This window comes from Cylas formicarius, unplaced genomic scaffold (genome assembly GCF_029955315.1).
Source record: "Cylas formicarius isolate icCylForm1 unplaced genomic scaffold, icCylForm1.1 PGA_scaffold_1__22_contigs__length_36826433, whole genome shotgun sequence".
Classification (NCBI taxonomy): domain Eukaryota; kingdom Metazoa; phylum Arthropoda; class Insecta; order Coleoptera; family Brentidae; genus Cylas; species Cylas formicarius.
In genome coordinates, this window is record NW_026844264.1 from 16,864,629 (window position 1) to 16,887,864 (window position 23,236).

The 23,236-nt window shown below is 32.1% G+C and overlaps 1 protein-coding gene across 11 annotated transcripts in view; it reads left to right on the plus strand.

Moving 5' to 3' along the window:
- The window catches only part of LOC132696277 (regulating synaptic membrane exocytosis protein 2), a 76,769-nt gene extending 56,570 nt beyond the window's left edge, over positions 1-20,199 (plus strand). For 8 of the 11 annotated variants that reach the window (XR_009618010.1, XR_009618014.1, XR_009618013.1 and 5 more), the window contains 7 exons: positions 616-839; positions 2,429-2,587; positions 6,592-6,739; positions 11,121-11,335; positions 12,163-12,302; positions 14,201-14,832; positions 16,478-20,199. Coding sequence is in view for 1 of the 11 variants with exons in the window: in XM_060661015.1 (XP_060516998.1) it covers positions 616-839; positions 2,429-2,587; positions 6,592-6,739; positions 11,121-11,335; positions 12,163-12,302; positions 14,201-14,335; positions 16,478-16,480 (1,024 nt within the window). In the remaining 10 variants the exon portion in view is untranslated. Of the gene's footprint in view, positions 1-615; positions 840-2,428; positions 2,588-6,591; positions 6,740-10,258; positions 10,404-11,120; positions 11,336-12,162; positions 12,303-14,200; positions 14,833-16,477 lie in introns of all 11 variants that reach the window. The other 3 variants (XR_009618012.1, XR_009618011.1, XM_060661015.1) reach the window with 3 other exon arrangements.
- The last annotated feature ends 3,037 nt before the right edge of the window (positions 20,200-23,236 follow it).

The following is a 23,236-nucleotide window of genomic DNA, read 5'->3' on the forward strand; positions in this document are numbered from 1 at the left end:
TCCCGTCGATGAAATCGTTTCGAATTTGTCATCTGATTCCGAAAATTGTTTTAAAATGCTTTCTAAATCAGAAAGTGTCCAGAATATTCCTGTAAATCGTGAATCAAAAGTCTGTCGTCCGGAAGGTGATGGAACCGATAAAATGTGTCAAGGCATGCTCAACGAGTTGTTGGAAGCGCCTCAGAATGCCGACAACGTAAATAACGCTGTCGAGTCTCAAAGAAAACAAAAAATCGACCGAAATTGCAAATTGATTAATGATTGGTCTTCCAATGCAAATCAAAACTTGGCAAGCACTCTCAATGATACGATAACAGCAAAAAAATGCGACGTATCCATTATTATAAGCGACGAAGATCAAATCGATAAATCGTCTCTCAATGATAGTCAGGAATGTTTGAATCTATTTAAAACTTGTTCGCTTAGATCTATCGAGTCTCCTAACTTAGAGATTGATTCTTTACCGAACGGCACCGAAAGTAAAAATGTAATACATAAAAGAGATAGCGTAGATAGCAATCCAAGCTTTAGTACCGAAATTAACCTTATGTTTAAGAAATGTAGCGTAGATAGAGCTAGCGAGTACATACCTACAACTAGTTGCTCTCTTGACAGTAGCGAATATGGAGAGTACCCTAGTTATCGCTCGGCAAGGGACCCTAGGGACAGAGATTCAGACCCCCGAGAACCTATGGAACCTTTAGATAGCCGTCACGGTTATCACCATAAGTCACATCATCACCATCATCACCATAATCACCATAGGGATGGAAGCGTGAAAAGGGGACAATTCACTAGGAGCCTCTCAAATACGGAGCCGCCTTCGGACGAAAAAACTGGTAAGGGTAAAGAAAAAAAAGTTTTGTTTGTACAAGTCGTATTTCTGATAACCTCTCGAGCGATTTTATTATAGTATTATTATTATTATGTATTATGTAGACTGAGACAAATTTTAATGGTTTTTAATCATATTTTAAACATAATTATTGAAATGAAAATATTTTTAATAACATTTTGTTCTAGTCCGCCAAAAATCAAAACATCGGGCTACTGCATCGGTTAAATTGGGGAACAGCTCCGTATTTTAATGCTGCTTTCTATATTTCCAAAAAATAATATATAATATTCCTATAATAATTACTAAAGTTTGAAGAACGGTTTTTATCAACAGGATGACAAATTTCTTTATCACCGATGTGTGATACTACTTTATTTTCTACTATTCTATGCAAAATACATATTTTGCACACCCAATGAATATTTTGCGACATATTCAATTTACATCTAGTGACGTCATAACTTTGAGTTTCGGAATTTTACTCAAGTTTTCTGAAAACCTTGTGTATAATGATGGAAAATTTTAGTAAATAGCTCCTCATGAAAAACATAAATGTAGTAAACTTTATTCCAGTTTCCATATTAGTAAATATGATACAAAGAGAGAATAAATTACAGTTTTTTTTTTTAATTTCTTATACAGTTATTCAGTTATTAAATAACCCTCTCTCCCTCTCTTATTTAATTATTGAAAACCATCTCTTATCGGATATGGTACATATCCAAAAAGTCGTTGGAAAGTAAATACAATTAGAAAGTAGTTCTTCTAAACACAGGATATCATTGTATTTTGTATAGGGTATCCTACTTTGGACACTTTTCCCCTGTATCTTTTTTATTTAATAAGTTATTGAAAACTAATCAAAACTATTAACTGTTCCTTTTTTTATTTGAAGTAACTGCTGTAAAGGTTTATGCAGTGCGATAGTGCAAAATTTAATTGTTTGGCTTTGCGACCTGCAAAACCCTTGCAGGAACTACCGCACTGGAAAAGTATTGCCAATGATATTAAAACCTTTTTCAATATATCAACCAAATGATCAAAGTTTTAACATTTACTTGTTGATAACGTAACCTAGAGACCTAGCTCGTTTGATTGTGGTAATACAATTCGGAGTTATTAACATTTAACATCCAACTTTGCAACTTCACAACTTATTGGCAGATAACACAAAATGGTTTTGACCAAAAAAACACGAAATAGGGCGCAATCTGCAATTATTTTTTACACCTCTTCATCAGGTAAAATTGTCTAAAAATTCCATTTTCTTATTGGTTATTGAATTCTGGCCATCTATTTTCAGAAAATTTTCACGACCTCCTGGTAATATATTTTTTTCCGCAGGCCATACGACTAATATTTCCCGTGTAACACCCGGTCCATTTGTAGACTATAAAAAAATACATCTTCTGTCAAACTTCCACTAATTGCGAGACGTCCGCTATAGATATCGAATAAATTCTAAAAAAAAAACTTTTTTAACACTTTCCGTCCACTTTAGTAAAAAAAAAGATTTACTTAGTCCAGTATATTCAGTAGAAGAACGAGAATCGACATGTATTGATCAGATAATAGTTTGTTTATTTTTAGACGGTAGTTTAAGCGATACCGCAATACTTCACGGTTTAGAAGTACCACAAAAAGAAATGAGCAGGAAAGAGAGCCAACGCGACAGGGAAAGAGAAAGGCAAAGTCAGTTCGTGGGTTTAAGTAAAAAAAGCAATTCAACCAGTCAACTTTCTGCGACAGGTAAGGATATGTCCTAACATACTTGTGTGTAAACAAATGTAACAATTTTCTCTGCAACTTCTTTTTTTAATGACTCTTGCTCAACGATTAACGTAGCGAATTAAAAATTGATAGTCAATGGATTAGATTAGAGTACGATTTGTGTGTGACGCGTGTAAGCTCGTCCTCTCCCATTTTACCCTTAGTGTCCTTGCCATACAATTGTTTGCTTTGTGTATTTAAAATTCTCCAACGTTATACGGACTACCACAGAATTGTGTTTAAATTTCTATTGCATTGTAGGGTGTGGGTTTGTATGTCTACTATACGAGTTAACAAACAACTTATTTACTATGTTCAAAATTGATTTATATTTAGCAAACCTGTTCATAATATTAATAAAACTTTATTATGGCGCTTAGACACACACAAGAGTAAAAATTAACATATAAACTGCCTTTACAACAAAGAGGCTCAGATATGTCTGAGCATGATTATATATACATTTATTGAACTGAATTAATATATATGAAATAAATATATAGGTAGTAGCTACGCAAAAAAAACCCTCCTGCATTTAACCGCCTCGCCAAACATTTTTGCCCTGTTGTGCGAACTGTTTGCCGAACACTGTGTATATTCAACTAAACGAATTTTAATTAAATATCTCAAGTCTCTTCATGAGAAATATTTGAAATATGTTGCCATTTTTTCTTAGATGGTATTACCGTAATTAAATTATCTCCCCTTTTGACGTCAAAGTTTTTCTCGAAGCTCCATATTTTTCGCCGTACTATTTATAGCAACTTTTTTCATCAACTTGTTTTATTAGATTCTTGTACTTTTAAGTAGACTATTTTATGTATTTTATGTATTTTATGTTTTATAGCTCTAAAAATTCCAAATATTGAAATGTATAGTGTAGGTCGTTTATCTTGGGACAGCCCCATATCTCCGAAACTGTAGAGGATGGAGCCAAAAGTTAAATACAAAAGTTAATTGAGAATTTATTTAATTTATTTTAATTTTTACACCTAGTACATTACTTCATTTTTGAATTCTATGCAAAATTCTAAACATTTTTTTTGTATAATGTCCTATACCTAAGTCTAACCGTTTTAGACATTTTTAATTTTTTATGCAAAAAATTACGTTTGCAAGACGTAAAATATCTGCCAGTTTCTTCATTCGGAAGCGTTTCACTTGAGTAAGTAGACAAAGGACTCGAATAACGGATAAGAAATTTCGATATATATTAATACAAGGTACGCGAAAAGTAAGATTAAAAATTAAATTAAAAAAACTGCCAAAAAACTTTTTTTTTATTTTTTATTTAGCATTAAAAATTAAGACAATTTTGTATAATGTTGAATGTGCCTAATATTTTTACTTTTTGCAAATATTCCTTTTAAACACAAATAATATTGTGTTGCCATATATAGGTTGAGTTAGTGAAATGTGGACGGTGTTTGAACAAAACAAGTGCTACAGCGCTGCCTCTATGCGCTTATGAAGATCCATTATTTATACAAATAAAACCAAGTATACGCGATAACTTTGGTGGATATTTTATTAACGAACGATCAATAAAAAATTAATAGCGTACAAGGTATAATAATTATTGTAACAGTTATTCAATATATCCTCCACTTTAGACAATACAATTAGTATAAAGGATTTCTAAATACATAATGGCATTTCTAACAGAATCAGTCCATTTAAATATTCGTTGACGGTTTGTGTTTGTAAACCAAATGTTTTAGTGTACCCAGTGAAAAAAATCTAGGGGAGGCCAAGCATAACTACCATTTTCCCCAATCCATTTTCTATTGTGTGCAATTAAATAGGTGCTAATTTCTTGACTTCTGTGATAAGGAGCGCCATCCTGCTGTCAAATTAAATTTCGTTGTTCCCTTTCGAGCACTTTATTTTCAATAAAGGGATAATATTTAAAAGCTCTAAGTAGCCTTGGGAATTTAAATTCTGATAAAAAAAATACTGGACCTATTATTCAGAACCTCCAAATTACGCACCTTACTTTGACAGAAGTTCTACCTGATCTTGTAACTTCCATACGTTTTTTTATTATTCTTATTGCTCCACTAGTGGGTATTTTTCTAATTAAAAATTTTAGTCATCTGTCCAAATAATATTAGCAAATATCTTTTCTGAAAAGTGACTCTCGTTAAGATTGTTGCAAAAAACTAACCTGATGTTGTAATCCCGTTGCTCTAATTTCTGCACTGGACAGAATTTATAGGACTTCCAGTTGTTTATTTGAGGAACGTTCGAAACGCTCTTCTTTTGATATCTAAATCTAAAGACGCATTTGGGGTAGAATTTTCAGTGGTCTCTGCAAAATTCAACAAAATATTAAATTGCTCTTCATCATTCAAACTAAGACAACGTCTATCTTTTTCATTCTTCAAGGTACCATATATTTTAAAGTGATGGTAAACATTATACAAAATTGCCTTAATTTTTAATGCTAAATATGACAAGATTAGTTAAATTAAACTAAAAAAAACAGTATTTTGGCATTTTTCTAAATTTCATTTTTAATCTTAATTTTCGTGTATCCTGTATTAACATGTATCGAAATTTCTTATGAAATACGTTATTCGAAACCTTTGGCTACAACGAAACTTACTCAACTGAAACGATAAACGCTTCAACATGAAGAAATTGGCAGATATTTTAAGCCTTGAAAACGTCATTTTTGGCAAACAAAATTAAAAATATCAAAAATGGCTAGACTTAGGTGTAGATCATTGTAGACAAAATATTTCTAGAATTTTGTATGAAGAATAAAGCAATATACCAGGTGTTCCGTTTAAAATCAGAAAGTTGATACTCGCCCACGATAAATGAAACACCTGTATATACAACATTAAAATAAATTGAGGGTTTGTAATACCCCAATTAACTTTTGTATTTAACTTTTGTAGGATTTCGTTAGATGGATAGGGAAAGATTGACCTATAAGATGATCAGTTAGGTCTCCAGATCTTACTCAATCTTTATTGGCGATGTGAACTCCAAGCTATCGAGGAAGGTCAACTGAACATATTATTATTATTATTTTTATTATTATTATTTTTATTATTATTATACAGGAGATTGAAAAGAAAGGCAACGTAGTGAATCGCGAAAAACATTTTGAGATAGCTAAATTTTGCATTTATGTGGTGACAATTTCTGAGAAAAGCAAAATTGAACCAGATATCTCTAGTGGAACAAAGTTTATTGAAATTCCTCTTTCGCCATTCTTCTTGAAGCATTTTTCGATGAAACAATTGTAATAACAAAGCCTGGGGTAAAATTTCACTTTAATATTCCAGATTTTATGCCCAAAAAAAGGGGAAATCCAAGGACTACTTATAGTACCCGATGCGGGTTTTTTAAGCAAGAAATCGAAATATGTCGCTTATTTAGGTAACTTATATAGGTAAAAGTAAGTTAAATAATAAAATTTAAAGAACATATTTTTTGTGTTAGAAAATGTATTCTTGCTCAATATCATTTCATAACCGCTTTAGAGACATTTGCGATCAAATTTTTACATGGCGTAGATAACTTTTGGACATTGCAATATAGTCGGTAATAAAATTGATAGTTTATAAAGAACTCTGTTAAGAGCTACGAAAAAAAAATCACGCGGCGGCAAAAATGTTAAAGTGGCGCTAATTTTCAACATTTACTGAAAAGTAATTTTGTATAAAAATACTTCACATATCGCCAAAAAATACTACACATATTTATGTAACTGATTATACCTAACTCTATAAAGTAAATGAAAATGAGGTTGGTACTGAGAAAATTATTCTAATTATAGCAATTTTTCAGTTTTTATTTAAAAAAAAGATCACACATTGTACATTTGTAACATTTGTACTGTATATATAATTAGGAAGTTTCTGGATTTCCCTTTCCTTTTGAATCACCTTGTGTATTAAATGGAGATTAAAAAATTACCTTGCCGTTTAATTGCACGGAGAAAAAATATATAGACTATAAATGTACAGGTCGCAAAAGGCGAATGGGTTTCGGAAGAAGAGGTAAAACGTCGTTTACTGTACATAGATCGGAGGAGGTACTACCAGGTGATGTCCGTCTGTCCAAACAAGGTTCTTCAGCGTCTAGTGACGGAGAAGGCTCCGCCGATGGCGACAGGTGCATTTTTGGCCAATTTTTTTATCTCCTTTTGGGGTTTCATGATTATAGTCCTTCGATAATAAATACTAATGGACCTATTCAGTTTTCCCTGGCAAGTAGCTAGCTCATATCCAAAATTTCTATACATATAGATCTTGAGATCTATCATAGGAAACATTCCATTTTTGTCTACTAGAATCAACCAATTTTTTCTGCCACATATTGTGTTGACTAACTCAGATTTTTAATTCACAAAATTTTTCATAATTAAAATTGGTTCAAAATATTTTGAGAATACTTATTATTTTACAAACAAGTAAAAAATTCTTAATGTTTGCTTACTTTATTGTTATATTCATTATAATTTTAGCGTTAATGAGAAAGATAGTTGTTTCTTTAGGTAAAATTACATCACAATTACTATCAATTCTCAAAATTTGGAAGCTGCTACCTACTACAAGTTTTCGTTAAAGATTACTGATCCTATTTTAATTGACATTATTTAAATCTGCACTCGTGATTCTAAGTAGTTTTTATTATTTGCCTCAATATTAATGAAATAAAAACATGGAACAAGAGAAAAAATGTTCGTGAAGGTGTAATAAACATTGTGATTCACGAAATAGATTAGGAGAGGGCTTATTAAAATTTGAACAGGTTCATTGTTTTCCTTGTGTTACCACCGTTCACCAGTCATCCTAAATCCCATCCCAGGAGCAAACACGTTGATAGGTACATAGAGAGATGAAAGTTCTAGACAACTACTCTATTTTTGATATCCAAAATATGTCTTAAATTCCAAAGAATGATATTAGTTTACACCATCCGATCAATGTGAGTAATCCTTTGTACAAGAATATCAGAAGAGTCGACTTTTAACTAGGATAATAAAACTTTGACAAATCGTAGTTGCATTTAAGTAGATTAGCCTTTAGGACATTTTCTTTGCTTGTCCTTCTACCTAGCGTTACTGTAGATTTAGCAAAGCTATCGCTTTATATATTTAAACCAGTTTTGAGATTCTTATAACGTTTCAAACGAACACGACAATATTTATAGTTATCAAATTGGTATGGATTTACATCACACGGAGCGAACCGTGTGTTAGTTCATAGTGTAGTGCTTTTTATGAACGGCATGCTTGTTTAGGAAACAGTAAAATTCTGGGCCCGACGTAATGAGCATAGGAACGCTTAGGTTGTTTTATATACAACGAACTATAATAGTCTAGCTGTCCGAGTATTGCTGGTTACTTAATTAGTTTAATATGAAATTAACAAGTGTGATAAAAATTTATATACGTAATTTTCACCTGAAAAATTTGGTCTGTACAAAAATATTATTTAGAAATGCCTTCATTAGTGGCCCTTATTGTAATGTATTGGTAATATAAGATGTATCGGAAGTTTGAGTTTATTATACATATTAACCTACAAGATTACCTATTTGAAATTCTTTACTCTAACGCAAATTTTTAATTTATCGCCATTAGACCGACTAAGGTATGTAATGAAATATCGTTAATATTTGAGCTTACTTTATTGGATAAGATTACTTTAGTTTCATTCTTTAATATAAGTACAAATTTGACAAACATTAAGAGAAATGTCACTTAGCTTTGAAAAATAAACGAAAAAAATTAATTTGTATTTAGTAAATCATAATTTTAAGCCGTGCGTCATTCATTCGACTATTACCTTTTAACATTTTTAAAAAATGTCCTCTTTCACATTGCCATCAAATCATTAGTTGACTAAAAATGTAGGGACTTATCTCTAAAAAAAATTTTATACGGTAAACCAGAAATTAAATTATTTAAGTATTAAAGTAAAGGTTGAATAATAATGATAAATCTAGTCATTACCTTTCATTGCCTTCGTCGGCAAAGATACAATTTAGTCTCGAATATAATTTTTAAGCAAATATTTACTTGGGCCACTAACTTGGCTGTGAAATGTCGATATCATAATACATTGATAACGCCCCTGCCATGTTTATATGATGAAATGATATTATTTCCAAAGCAGACTTGATACATCATTGATTAAAAGCCTAGTAACTTGCGACGAACCTAAATCAAAACAAGGATCTAAAGATGCTTCCATTCGATGCATACGCAGAATATTACACACACAGAAAGGAGTTCGTGGGTGGATCTATCTTGAACAAAACATCAACTAGTGATACAGTTGTCGCTTTACACTTTATTTCGGTTTCGAATGTGCTCTATAGTTGAAAAGGAATAAGTGAAGTAATTCTCCAATGATTTTAAATAATAAGAGTCTATTTAGTATTTAGAGAAATTTAAAAATTAAAATCCACATAACTCATAAAATAATTATGAGACGTGAAAAGCACCTGATTAAATTCTTCAATCAAATCGCAATTTGGACGCATCGTTCATAGTTTGATACGTCGTACTGGTCAATGCGAATATTAAAAAATAAATAAATTTTGGCCTCTATAACTTGCGATCCCCATTCTTGTTAAATAAATTTATAGTAGTAGCAGTAGAGTGAGGGTTTAGTAAACGAGTAACTAAAAATGTTATTTACGAATTGCATAATTTCACAGTTAATAAACAATAACATAATACTTGTGTCATTTCTTAGTTTTGCTGTATACAAAGAGTAAACAAAGTAAACAATAGGTACCTAGATATGACTAGAAAATCTCAAGCGTTAAGGTGTTAAAAAATTTAAAGCATAAAGGAAACAAGCTATTCAAAAAATTTGAAATCATACGGTGGCAAGAGAGAGAGAGAGCAAGAGCAGTAAATGCGTATTTTTTCTTGTGTAGGTGATAAACTTAATGTATAGAATAGTTGTTTCTATTTGTCTTCTGGATCTTTTTCTTTTTGAAAAGTTATAACAATTACACGTTTTAAATCGGGCTTTTGATTGCGTGTCAGAGATAGTATCTGCAAATCTAAGGAAACCGATGTGCATCTTAATATTTTTTCTCGTCTTCTAATTATAAACTGTTAAAATGTGATACCTTATAAATGAAAAATGACATTGACGTTTAAAATAAGCGAGTTTCCTTTGGATAAAATGTCATTGACTTCATGGTACCGTTACGTATCATATTGCCTGAAAGTTGCAAAAAAAGTCCCTGCATTTTGTAATTATTAGCAAAAGATGATTTACTTGATCTGCGCTTTAGATTAAATCCGAATATCATCCCAAAATCAATAAAAAAGTGCTAATTGTATAAGTTGTAGTTTCGGGTGTGGTTTAAGCTAGTTTGATTGTCATTTCAGCTCAGCTGCATAAGCTCCCGCCCGCACTAGTTTCGTATTGATATTTTCACGATTCCATTTTTATTTGTGAAGAGGTCCAACTATTAGATCTCAACTGAAGTTTGCCCTTTCTACGGAACACCTTCAAAGTTTTTAACTTAATCGTAACAAAATCATTTTGTAAAGAATATTCGTCGCCTATTTAATTTCATATTAAACTGTCTGAAGCTATAAATGTGGAAAATATATGTGGTGCACTACTGGGAGATTTAAGCACAATAATTTTGTGGTGGCAGACAGCGGATACAATAGAAAACGTGTATCCACTAGTAGCAGCATCCAACGCTCCCAAGAGGTCGTACCTAGCGTACCATCTAGGTCTTCGGAATCCAGTCAACGGGCTTCTAGCCTGAACTCCATCTCAAGTTCAGAGGGATCTTCGTAAGTAACAAACACAAAAATGAATTCACTGTTGACCACGTGTGTGATCTGGCTGCAGTTTTTGCATTTATTTTAATATATTTTTATTTTCTGGTTTGTATACTAGATGTGCGCGTGATGGTTTGATGCAAGGATGCTAAGAATTAATTTTATAGAGTGTTAATGGATCGTAAATCAAAACATCCCCGTATCAAATATAATCCGCAGCATGAATATATGTCGTTGGAATTTATAACTTTATACACACAGCCTTGCGAAGTTTTTTAAAAATGGTTTTGTCAATTCTGCCACCATGGTATGTATTTGATTTGTTTACGCATGACTTTTGTTGGCCTGGATAATACGGAAAAATTAAACGAACAAGATCAGCAGCAGTAAATAAACGACGACGTAAACTACAATTGGACGTAATTCGTTATTATTGCATGAGTTTTATAGCACCGTCTAGAAGCACGGTCGACACCCGTTTCACACTATCAAAATATCACAATCGGTAGATTTATTAGCTATTGGCCCGGTTTTCCTCTCTTTCTGTCTATCTCTCTCTATGTACATGTCTGTGTCTGCTCTTAAATGCTCATTACTCTCAATAACATACTGATTTATACTAGGTAGCTCCTACTCTCATCGTGTAATATACAAATATTTCCGAAAGTTGGGTTGAAATTTTGTAAAAGACTCTGGAAATTTTTCTTTTAATACTAATTTCAAAACCAGGTGGTCGCCATCACTGAGACTAACAGGCGAAGGAGGTCAATTAGCTGACTTTATAGACGGATTAGGACCCGGTCAATTAGTTGGACGCCAAGTACTTGGTGCGCCAGCTCTTGGAGATATCCAGCTGTCTCTGTGTTACCAAAAAGGTTTCCTGGAGGTCGAAGTAATTAGGGCTAGAGGTCTTCAAGCACGGCCGGGATCTAAAGTTCTACCCGGTAAGTATATTTCGGTCAACGAAGAACTGGAGATTGTAAAAAAAAAATAGATAAAATGATGTTTACAAAATATTGATGCTTCAACGTTTATTGAAAACAAGACATACTGTCATTCCTAAAATGGGACTGTTTACAATGCCGTTCTATCGACTAAATATTTTTAATAGTCTTATATTGTCCGCAATTTTTAGAGAGATTTTCTTATTTTGTTATTAACGCGATGGATATACTGTGTAGAAAAGTTGTAGAATTAGGCGCTAGACGCAAAAATAAATTTTCATAGTAATTTGCTTTTTATTTCGAGATTCTAACTAAATAGTTAGGTATTAGAAAAAAGGACTTTCAACTGTTTTCTAGAATAGTTGTTATCTACCTGCAAAATATTTGCTTTCCACAAAAAATATGCAAAATAAGTGATTCCTTGAAAACCAAAAGTATAAAAGATGTTGCTACTGTATTGTTTGGCTATAATTTAAGGTTTTTTCTTCAGAGTAATTTCTGTTTATTTCTCACAAAGTAGTTGATATATTTTCTGGCCTCATAAGTACATGGATCATTTCTGAGTGGCTGAATTCACGACTTTTCGATCTTATTTTTCATTTATTCATTCAATATTACTTTCTATGATTACGATTTTTTAATAAATCATTTTTATAGCATGCTACCTCATAAAAACATTAATAGTTATGGGTCGTTGGCGATTGCGGACTTTATTTAACAATTTCAACAAATTTACATATTTGCCTTTTCTAATGTATCCTGAAGATTTACGATTCAGCACGATATTAACGTAATGAACTGTTCTACCTTTATTTTCTATTTTACAGCGCCTTACGTAAAAGTATATCTGGTAAACGGAAAAAAATGTATAGCGAAAGCGAAAACATCGACAGCTCGCCGAACTCTGGATCCATTGTACCAACAACAATTAGCATTTAGGGAGAATTATCAAAATTGCATTCTTCAGGTTAGTACTTACTCATAAACTAGTGTTATTTTATTTTGTAGTAGGATAAGTTAGCTTAACATTAACAATAAATAGTTGTTTATTATAACATGTGTACTACCTTTTTAGGTAACTTTGACGAGGTTAAAGTTTAGTTAAAGTTTAGTTTAGGACGTCTATTGATGTAATTTTTTAGTGGCATAGGCGTCGAAGTTAAACACCTACAATATTTTTCATAATAACCTTGCATGCATAGAAATCGGCCCACTGGCTTTTTTTTCTAGAATCTATTCATCTGACCCAAAAAATAAACATGCTGTTTGGAAGACAATAATATGCTTCAGTATAAAGAGTGTAGATCTTTTATGTGCTGAGTAACAAACTTGTTATAGATTTACATTAGTCGCCTTCGCAACTGGAATTTTCACATTATTCATTTTTAACCATGTGGATAGCGTTTAATTGTGTTAGCTTGATGCATACTACACAGCAAAAAGCCGCTCAAGTTATCGTTTTAATCGAAAGCGGACTGCATCAGCGAGCTGTTGCTCGACAACTGGATATGACACGCGCAACAATTTGAAGAGTATCCCAACGGTATGAGGAGTACTGGATCCTTTGCTAGGCGCCCTGGAACAGGCAGAAGGCAAATTACAACGGCTCGTGATGATCGCTTTGTTGTATCAACAATAATAAATAATGCGGTTCAAGTGCAACAATAGAACAGAAGAACAGAAGTTCGACAAGTGGCTATTAGTCAGTGGATACTGAGAAGAAGACTCAAAGAACCCGAACCTGAGCCCAAAAACAACTGCAATTGGTCCAAAACGTATTCCAGCTCATCGACAAGCACGCCTACGCTTCGCACGGGATCATCTGAATTGAACATTGGACCAATGGTGGTCTGTTCTGTTCTTAGATGAGACTAGAGACATAGACTTTTGGTAGTGACCGACGAAAAAAAGTGTACCGAAGACCAGGATTTACAGAATTCTGCAATGAAAAGCGGAGCCCTTATGGATGTGGCTCCTTCACGACATGGGGTGCAATTTATATGGACGCACGATCCGATCCTGTTTTAATCCGTAAGGGCGGCCGTGGTTAAGGGGCATGAGGTTTAACAGGTGCTAGGTGCATCGAGGATTTTTTATCAGGTTACTGGATTATTGGAGAAGAATTCATTTTTATGCATGACAAGGCTAGGCCTCACATCACAAGGATCTTGGAAGATTAAGAGTTATGGAGTGGCCAGCATGCAGTTTCGACCTCAATCCGATCGAATGTTTATGGGATGAACTGAAACGGAGAATTCGTACTTCATACCCCAACTTCGATTCCAGAGCTTATTGTTGGAGTAGAGGAACAATGGCTTAATATTTCACAAGAAACAATAGCGAACTTGATTACATCTATGGCTAATCGAGTCAGAGATGTTATTAGGGCAAGAGGGAGTCATTGAGGGGGGTTGAGTTGCTAATTGTCAGTAACCCTATTTGTTTTTAGTAATAAAAAAAGTTAATTTGACTCGTGCAGTTATTTTACAATGCTAAACCTAAAAAACAGAAATAAGTTTTTATTAATTTAAGCTCGTATTAAAGCATATATTTTTTTATTTCGTCCGTAGTTTCTAAAAAAAAAAAAAATTGAAGTCAAAAGTTCACGATGGGCCGATTTCTATGCACGTAAGTTTAGATAAATATAAATCATAGCAAAAAATATATGTTTTAGAAGGCAACTAAAAGATATGCAAATAAGTCATATTTTGAATATTTTTTGTTTGAAATTTAGCATTGCAGCGTAAAAGAAAATGTTATTGTAGTAAAAGTTTTGGTACATTCCAAATATTTCAAACATTATTTTGATATCTCCAATGGTTCAAAATTAATGCCTTTATTCATTATTTTCAATTTTATTTTTAGGTGACCGTGTGGGGTGATTACGGTAGAATCGAAGGCAAAAAAGTGTTTATGGGCGTTGCGCAGATCATGCTCGATGATTTGAACCTCAGCAACATAGTGATTGGATGGTACAAATTGTTTGGAACCACATCCCTGGTTAGTGGACCTCCTTCTCTTGGTTTATCGCGCCGAAGCTCGGTGGCTAGTTTAGATTCCCTCAAACTATAAATTCGCAACACCGTATCTTTCCCATTGTCGTGCTATTTGGTTCGAGCAGTGAATATGCCAAAAGTCGCAGTTAGGTTGAGTTATAAATGTGGTTCTAATCAAGTTTTAGTTCTGCAAGTTATATCAGATAGATTGCCAAAGATAATTATGAAAACCTGAAACATCTAACTGAAGTTAAATAAATTCTAACTATAGAAATTTAATTTGTTTTTCTTTCGGTCGTTGGATCTTGACCATATGGTGGAAGTTGCAAATAAATTAATACAATCTCCTCTATTATTAAAACCACATACTACGCCTAACCTCTTGGATCCAAAATATAACTTTTCGCATATACATCTGCGATTTCATTACTTCACTTTACTGCATATCACCGACCTCGTAGCTGCGTGTTAAACCACCGAAGATACTTCTCCTGCGCATAGGTACGGATATTCACACTTTTATCTTTATTGTTGTGTGCTTCTCAGTCGATTTATCAGTGTTATTTCCGTTAAATAACATTTTATTCGAAATCATTGCTTGAGCATGCAATTAGGATAGTTCGCACAATAGCCTAGACCCAATAGAAAAGACCTGGTAAAAAATTGATGCAAAGAAATTAAGTTTTTGGTTCGAATGTTTTTTTTTATTGTCGGGTGAAAACTACGTCACCGCATCAATTAAAACAGAAAAGGATTTGCATGAAAAATATTTTTATATATTTAAATATGTAAAGAAGTTATTTGAATTGTATGCCAATCGATAATGTTATTTGGTATAAAGACAATGGAAACTTTGGTGGATATAAGATTTCGTATAATTAACAATAATAATAATAATTATAATAATAATAATAATAATAATAATAATGATAATAGAAAGTAAATAATGTCGTATTGGTTTTCACCATCTGGATTTCCTCGGCTCTAAAAGCCGACGCAGATCAGATCAAAATTTAAAGAATACATATAAGTTGTCTCACTCAAGCCCACGCTCTCGACTACCAACTTCTTTCCCCGCACCGCTGTTGCGGCTGTTCAGAAGCGGAATCCGTTTTTGTTTCTCGTATTTCGTGGTTCGGTTTGATAAACTTTAATTATACTTTACTTACTTACTTTCTTTATGTTTATTCCAGCATACTCAGGAAACCACAAGAACAATGTCCAAAACACGTAGTTTTAATTTTCTTTATGCAAGTTTTCCCCTGGATTATTTTTTCATTATGTCTATGATTTAAAAATATGTAGATCAAACTGAATTAAAATATAAAAAATTATGAAAACCTTTTTTGGGAACTGCCCTTAATCTCGGCTATTTCAAGATACAATAATTAAAGCATTGTTCATAAAATTCTGTTGTCAGTAAAAATAATTACTTTTGCATACCTTTAAAAATCGCATCTTCTTCTGCTAAAAGTTCTCGTATCGGAGTCAAGTGAGAGTCGAATAATATTTACTAATATTCATATTTCATTGCGCAAAAAGTAAGTAAATTGCACTTTATCATTGAATTAAATTAATTATTTAATATCCCCTGTACCGTCAAGAAAAACATCTGAGGCTATAAAAATGGGAGGTGTTTTCTGAACTGACGCAGACAACAGATTTAGGGAAAGTAAGGCAACTTATATAACAATTTTCGTTAGACACGTAAGTAAAAAACCAGTGTTTCTATCGAGTAACAATTAGCTTGATGTTTAGTTGGTCCGAAGTAGTAAGACTTCAACGAGGAGCAACGAATGAAGTGAAAAAATTCTTTTAGTTGCCTGCAAATTCGTGTAGAATAAAAATGAAAAAAAAGTTGTTCATACCACTCAATTCTCAGAAAATTTTTATTTACCGCACCTTTGTAGGTAACTACTAATATATTAGCATGTACATGTTTGTCTCGATATATAATTTTCTCCAGCCTGAGTTATATCTTTGCTTAAAAAAGAAAAATATCTGTCGTAAAAACAGACAATTTAATTTAGAACAAAAAAAAAAACAAATGATTTTTATTTGTTATTAAGCAGAACAGAAGATGTTTTTCTTTACAGCAAAGGGCTTTGATTGTATGCTTCTACTAAATACTTATTTTTGTTTTCAGTGAAAGGGTATTTCACCCACCAGCTTATACAAAAAGGGTACTGCTTAATTTTTAAAACTAGTGTAACGAATAGACTATTAAAACTAAGGACAATTTTCTAACCGGAGTGCTCTAAATATTGTCTAGTGGGTTTTCCGAAAACAAAATATACCTAGGACTATATCCCAAAGTGATTACAAAACTGGGCAAAACACAAGTGTTTATCGAAGGAGTGCTCAAGAAATATTTAGAGCAACGTAAACACGAACTTTGTTAAAAAAATTAAATTATATCAGAATATATAACATTGTTAAAACACAGCATAAAGTGATGAAAAAAGAACTTAAAATAGTCAGAGAAGTAGACAATTTAGTAAATAGTGTAAATGAAAATTAAGGGAAAATCCGTAAGTGTAGATACCACGCACACATACAAATATAGTGTCACCAATATCATATCCAAGTATTAAAATTTTTATTATACAGGGCGTCTCATATTTAGCGAGTGATATAAACAATTGGGCCCGCAAAGCCCGCTCTGTGTGAAAAATGCTTTATTGGAATTGATAAAATGCTTTTTTACTTAATAAACGATGAAGTCGTTAAAAAATTGTAAATTATAAATACATACGTAGATCGGTATTACGAACTTTTATTGTATGAAAAAATATGTTATATAATTTACTTATTAAATTGCATGTGATAAATATGATGTTATGTTGGCTGTTTAAAATACCCCGCTAATGATACTAAAATACAGACTTCGACGTCGTTTCGGATTTTCGTTTAATTCTATCTGTTTTCTCTATCGTGCCTGAACTTATCTCCGCTATACCGGGTGATTGATGGTCGACGTTTATAGAAAACCAAAATGTTTTTCCTTAATACTTATATTTAATCTAGTGCCCTTTTTGAAATTGTTTTTCTTTTTTTTTACAAAATATAATTGCTACCATTTAAACCCACAAAAGGTAGAATTGGGGAAAGCCACAAAAAGTCAATTTATTCTATGTGGACGTTTAAAATGTGTGTTTTGAAAAGTTTATAAGACAATTAAATTTCCTTAAAAAAGACGTGAAATAGTGGTATGCCTAACTGGGCTGATGCTAGAAATAATCGCTATAATTATTAAAAATCACATTAACTTCATAAACTTTTATTAGTTTAAAATCATCAAACTCTCGTTTGAGTAATTAATATGCGCCATTTTAATTCATTTTAAAAAATAAATTAAAAAATCATAAATGAAGTTTTAAAACTTTTAAATCTATTTCACACACGTGGAAATTGAGCAATTATTGGTAGACAACATGGCGTTTAATGGTTTATTAATAGAAATATGACAAGTTAATATCGGACTGATGTGGCTTTTACTTGATGAAAATTCATCCATCCAACACAAATTAAATTAGAACAAAAAATGTTCAGATTTTCAAAGTTTTTATTGATTTATGGCAGCGGTTTCGGCAACACTATGCCATTCATTTAAACTTTGACTATAATTTTGCTATTTTACATCATTCAAAAAGCAAAAAACTAAATTTGTTGGAAGCTATGGAGATTAACAAAATGAGATATTCGAATTTATTACTTAATGACCAATTGGATTGAAATGCGTCTCCGTTGTTAAATTTAAACTTATAACTAAATCTATTACTACCTGTTTTTATATACAAATGTCGGAATAGAGTCATATTTTGTATTTGACAAAGGCATGGTGTTGCCGAAACAGCTGCCATAAAGCATTAAAAACTGCGAAAATCTGAACATTTTTTGTTCTAATTAAATTTGTTCTAATATACTTCTTAAATGTACTAGGTATACTACTATTCTAATTTTAAATAATAGAGTTTTGATCATTTTCCAGTATTACATGAGAATCATTAAGTTTACTTTGGAATGAATTTTAATGGTTCAAATGGAAACTAAGCTAAGGTTCTAATTCTAATATTATCATATTCTGGGCAAAAACTGTACTAGATAAATGGGATAAAAAACTATTAATCCAAAATAATCACAAAAAAGCTGTGGGTGCAAAAATGTAATAAAATATACGTTACGTTATGATATTTAAAACATGAGTCCCGCGGTCACCCGATGTGAGTGAAATCGAAAAAAAGGGATTGTAGATGATTTTTTAGTATTTTAGGAAGATAATATGTAAATAGTTCTGACAATTTCTAAAAAAGGTGTCAGGCCACGGACTTATTATGATTTCTTATTGTGGTTTCAAGAAGTGGCAACTATTAGACAATTTAAGATTGTGTGACATCGTGCTTAAAAAATATATTTGCTTTGCTTTTGCTATGAAATTCATTATAGTGTTGGAAATGTTTTATTCGTTGCAAAAAAACAATAAATTACGTATCAAGTTTATAAATACGCGTTTTATATTCACGATAGACAAAACAGAAACAACGAAGCCAAAACTAAAAAACAATCGATAAACTAGAACATTGTACAGAACATCGATGTAAAAGTGCGCTGCATTTTTTTTATCGAACTAAAAAATGGATCCTGGTATATTAAATATGATAAATACTACCAAATTCTTGTAAATTATAATACATTTTTGTATCTATAGTTGTTTTTACCTTAAGTGTGTAGATTTTTTTATTGTTGCCTCATAATATTAGTAATGAACTTTTGTATGATTATTTGATAAAAGTGAACTTGCCGTCACTCTCTGGAGTTAATTTCCGTACAAAGGGGTAACTGGGTAATGGGTCCTTGAATATCCGGGCATATAGAACCCCGTAAAGAAAACTAACAACTAGTTGAATTTTCGCAATTTTTTTTAATTTGTGATATTGTAAAGAACCTTTTTGACCAGAGAACAAACTTTTCAACATCACTCGGTTCAGCTCTAGGGTGCGCCAAAAATTCAAAGGTGATATTTGCGACATTGATTGTTAGCTTCCGATTGGAATCCATTAATCTGTTTTTAAAGTCTTTATGGTTATATAGTATACAGAATGACACATTCTATATAATACACTTACATTAACAACTGATTTTCTCAAAATAATATTACAACACAACAATTTAGGATACCAGTTATTAAGCAATCAGCTCTTGGAATATGGACATGGTGGTTAGCATATAGATAGAATGGTTTTAAAGTTTGCAGCTCTCTCGGGCTTTGAAAAACATCTTTTAAATGAGTATTACAACATAAATTACAAACATTATTACAGTTTCGCATCAAAATCTGCGAGGTCCTTCATATTTTCATTGGAAAGGTTTATTCAATAATATTCAAATCATTTCATGGTCATTTCACTTTTTTTGCTTAATGTCGAATTTTACATACAAACGAGACGGCAAGTTCGTGTAGGATATTAGTTGAAACATTAGAATATACTTTTGTTTAGCATATTGTTAGCAATAGGGGCTTTAAAACTGCTTAAAACATTCGAGGAGGATTTTTAAAGAAACATTTCATCATTTGATTGCTATTTAATTAACGGTATCGCGAAATACAGTTCAGTAGAAAGTTTAAAAGGAGGGTTAAAAATTTGCAGGATAATTTGATAGTTATCTACATTTTAATAATAGTGCGCGTAGTATTTCCATACTGATTACTGCTGAACTGTGTTTTTTTTGTTTAAAAACACAAAAAAGGCAACTGTGCATATCACTGGAGGTGTCAACAGCGTCCACTGAATGTCCGTCTTGATATGTTCACTCTTGACTGATGTACCCATTATCCAGCCCTCTGGGCAAGACAATAAATGAAATGATCTATTGAATAACCGTGTTATTTCTAACCATGCTTCAGTTTTGTGTTCCAGTTGTTTCAGCACTTGTACGGTGTTTTCAAGATAAGGATGCAGCAAGAGAAATTCGTTAATGACAAGAGCTTTTCTTTGTTTATCTTTTATTGGATAGTGGTTATTTTAATGCTTATTGTTATTAGACGCAAAATAAATGAGACAAGGATAAGAAGACGAAAAATAGAAAAAAAAAAGAAAATATTAAAAGTAATTAGCCGTTATTTTGAACGTCAGCCTAAAAAATTAAGTTGAATATTCTTAATGGGATTGTTTAGGAATAAAATACGTATCTTATTTTATTTAAAATGTGCCGAACTTTAAAGATTTTTTTCTATTTTTGGTACCTCTAGTACAAAATTCACAGTTTACGAAAATTATTCAAAAGTTTTCAGAGAATCTAAGAGAGAAAACAGAGGCTCCGCGCAAAAAAGTTTGGGAGGGTTGAATTGAGTACTATCCTATCCTAAATATATCTGTTTCACAGCTGCAAAACTTTTTTTTGGCAGACACTGAAAAAATATTGTTCAAAAATGAAATGAACATGGCAAACGGCAAAAAATCGCTTTAACTAGAACAATTAAAATGGAAACATTAAATTTAAAGCGTAATAATTAATTAAAAACAACAAATAAAAAACAAAACTTAGAACGCAAGAAGCAAGAGACACAGAATGAAACTAAACGAAACCATAACAATAATTTAATTTGACATTTTGGTTCATACACTGAATGAACTCCATCGAGCATTCTTCCCATAACGGATCACTTTCGATATCCCTGGTTTTGGATTAGCAAAGGCATTGTTAGCACATTTGAATAATTTCTCTTTAGTTTGTACGGACATTGAGTATACTAGTTATTTTATACAACTCCGCAATGGAAAATTCATAGAAAGGTAGAACATATCAAATAACAAGAATACCATTGAAGATATAGTGAGAAGCCCTAACTTAGCGAATGTAGAATTGAGTTATGCTTCACATCATACAATGCTATACAAAGTGTCGTATTTGAAAAAGCTAAGTTTTGCAGCTTTGAAAATTATGTAACTGGTTGATCAATTTTAACCACCCTACACCATACAAAATCTTGACTGTGAAGAACACATTACTTCATAATGTCAATGAAAACAATTTAACTTCAATAGCCAGCGCATAATCTGTTCAAACATATTTAGAATAATTCTTACAAAATTTATATTCCCTTGATATATCGAGCTATGTTAACCAATAACCTGCACCAATGTTTATGCAAGTGCAGGATTTCCCGCACATGCAAATTACTACCGACAAAGAGTTCGACGAATATCGATTTACGTAAAGAGGTTTTCGCTTTTTATGTTATCAAAATTGACTTTAATTGGTAACGCGGTTCGGCATTAAGTTTAAATTAACACGGTCCATTAAATTTTATACGAGTGGTTAATGTTCTGACCAGTAATTAACCTGCATCCAGTTGTAATAACAGGTCGTATTATACAGGGTGATGTAGCGAGCTATGATCGGTTCCTTTAGTTCGCTTACGTTCTCTAAATAAAAAGTTTTACTTCTCATTTTATCCTTGTAAAAAAATACATTTCTTAGCAACAGTTTTTCCGCAACCTTAAAAAAAATTAAATAGACTTCATGCTGAAATTTCGTTTAATGTTAGCAGTAGTAATGGTAAGGCTGCGGTGATCTGTACGGTCTATTTGGACATTTTGAAATTCTACATGTTTAACCAGTTGGAGAGTCTTATAGATATACTGAATAGTCCATTAGAAGCAGAGAGAGAGAGAGTATATAAAATGCTAGAAATTATCAAAGTTTCCAGAATACTGTAACTAACTCTCGCAAAATTCCATGATGGCATCTCTCTGGTGTGTCGGACAATTATTACAAATATTACAAATATATGATTGCATTTTGTTAATAGACATTTTAAAACAAACTATTAACACAATGATTTCTATCCCTTTTTACTTAATATAAAATACATATTAAAAACACGTAATATTCACGAATGTTGTAGTTAATACTCCTGATCTGGCCGGATTCGTCAGTGTGTTGGCTGTATGCTCTGTGAATATTAGGAACTCAAAGCTCATACTAAAGCAGCTATCAGTTCAAACGACTGACAAATTTTACTATTGGTCAAATATAGTACCTATATAGTATAAGCAAGTATCCATTATTATGTTTAATGTTTTTGGATAGAAATTGTGCAGTGTTGTGAACTAATTATACAGAGTGTAATGTACATCGTACGAACTGTAGCATAATATTACTGGGTGAACTAAACAAAACTAAATTATTTATTCTCATTCAAGCTTTTTATTTAAATATGAAAAACGTTTTCCGACGTCTTCCGGCCATTATGGAGCTGTTTTAGGCACTTTAGGAAATTAAGTAAAATTGAAATCAAACTGAAACCAATAATGTGTTGTTCGAGAACCACTGCTGGATCAGTTTTATTTCTTATAACGACTACAAATACAAAATATTTGTATATTACAGACGGTAAAATGTTTTTTGGTTGACATAAAAATAAATAATGGACTTAGAGGGTTGACTATTAAAATGTGGCTAAGTTTAGATGTTTTCATGTGTCAAAATGAAATGCTTCCGTACAATACCGATTTATTAGTTGTTACCCATAACAAAATTTTGATAATCCGATTTGGTTTCCAAACATTACCTAAATGTTTTGTTGTTGTTTTTGTAATAATGTATTAGATTACTCTGTTATGAATTAAAATTAAAGCAATGCGACCTTGAATACAGACCCAATCCAAGGTACACCGCATTCTAATTTTAATTTACGTATTCCCGAGGAAAATTTTTAACGGGAAGATGTCGAAGAAAGCTTGCACCCTTTGCACCTACTTGCAGCTTACAAATCGGACGTTCTATTTAATAAGTATCTATGCAATTACAAAAAGAAATACATAACGGAAACGGCAGCAAAGCTAACCTTGGCTATCTAATAACGGCAATGGAATCGTAGTTACGCATTGCAAGCGATCGG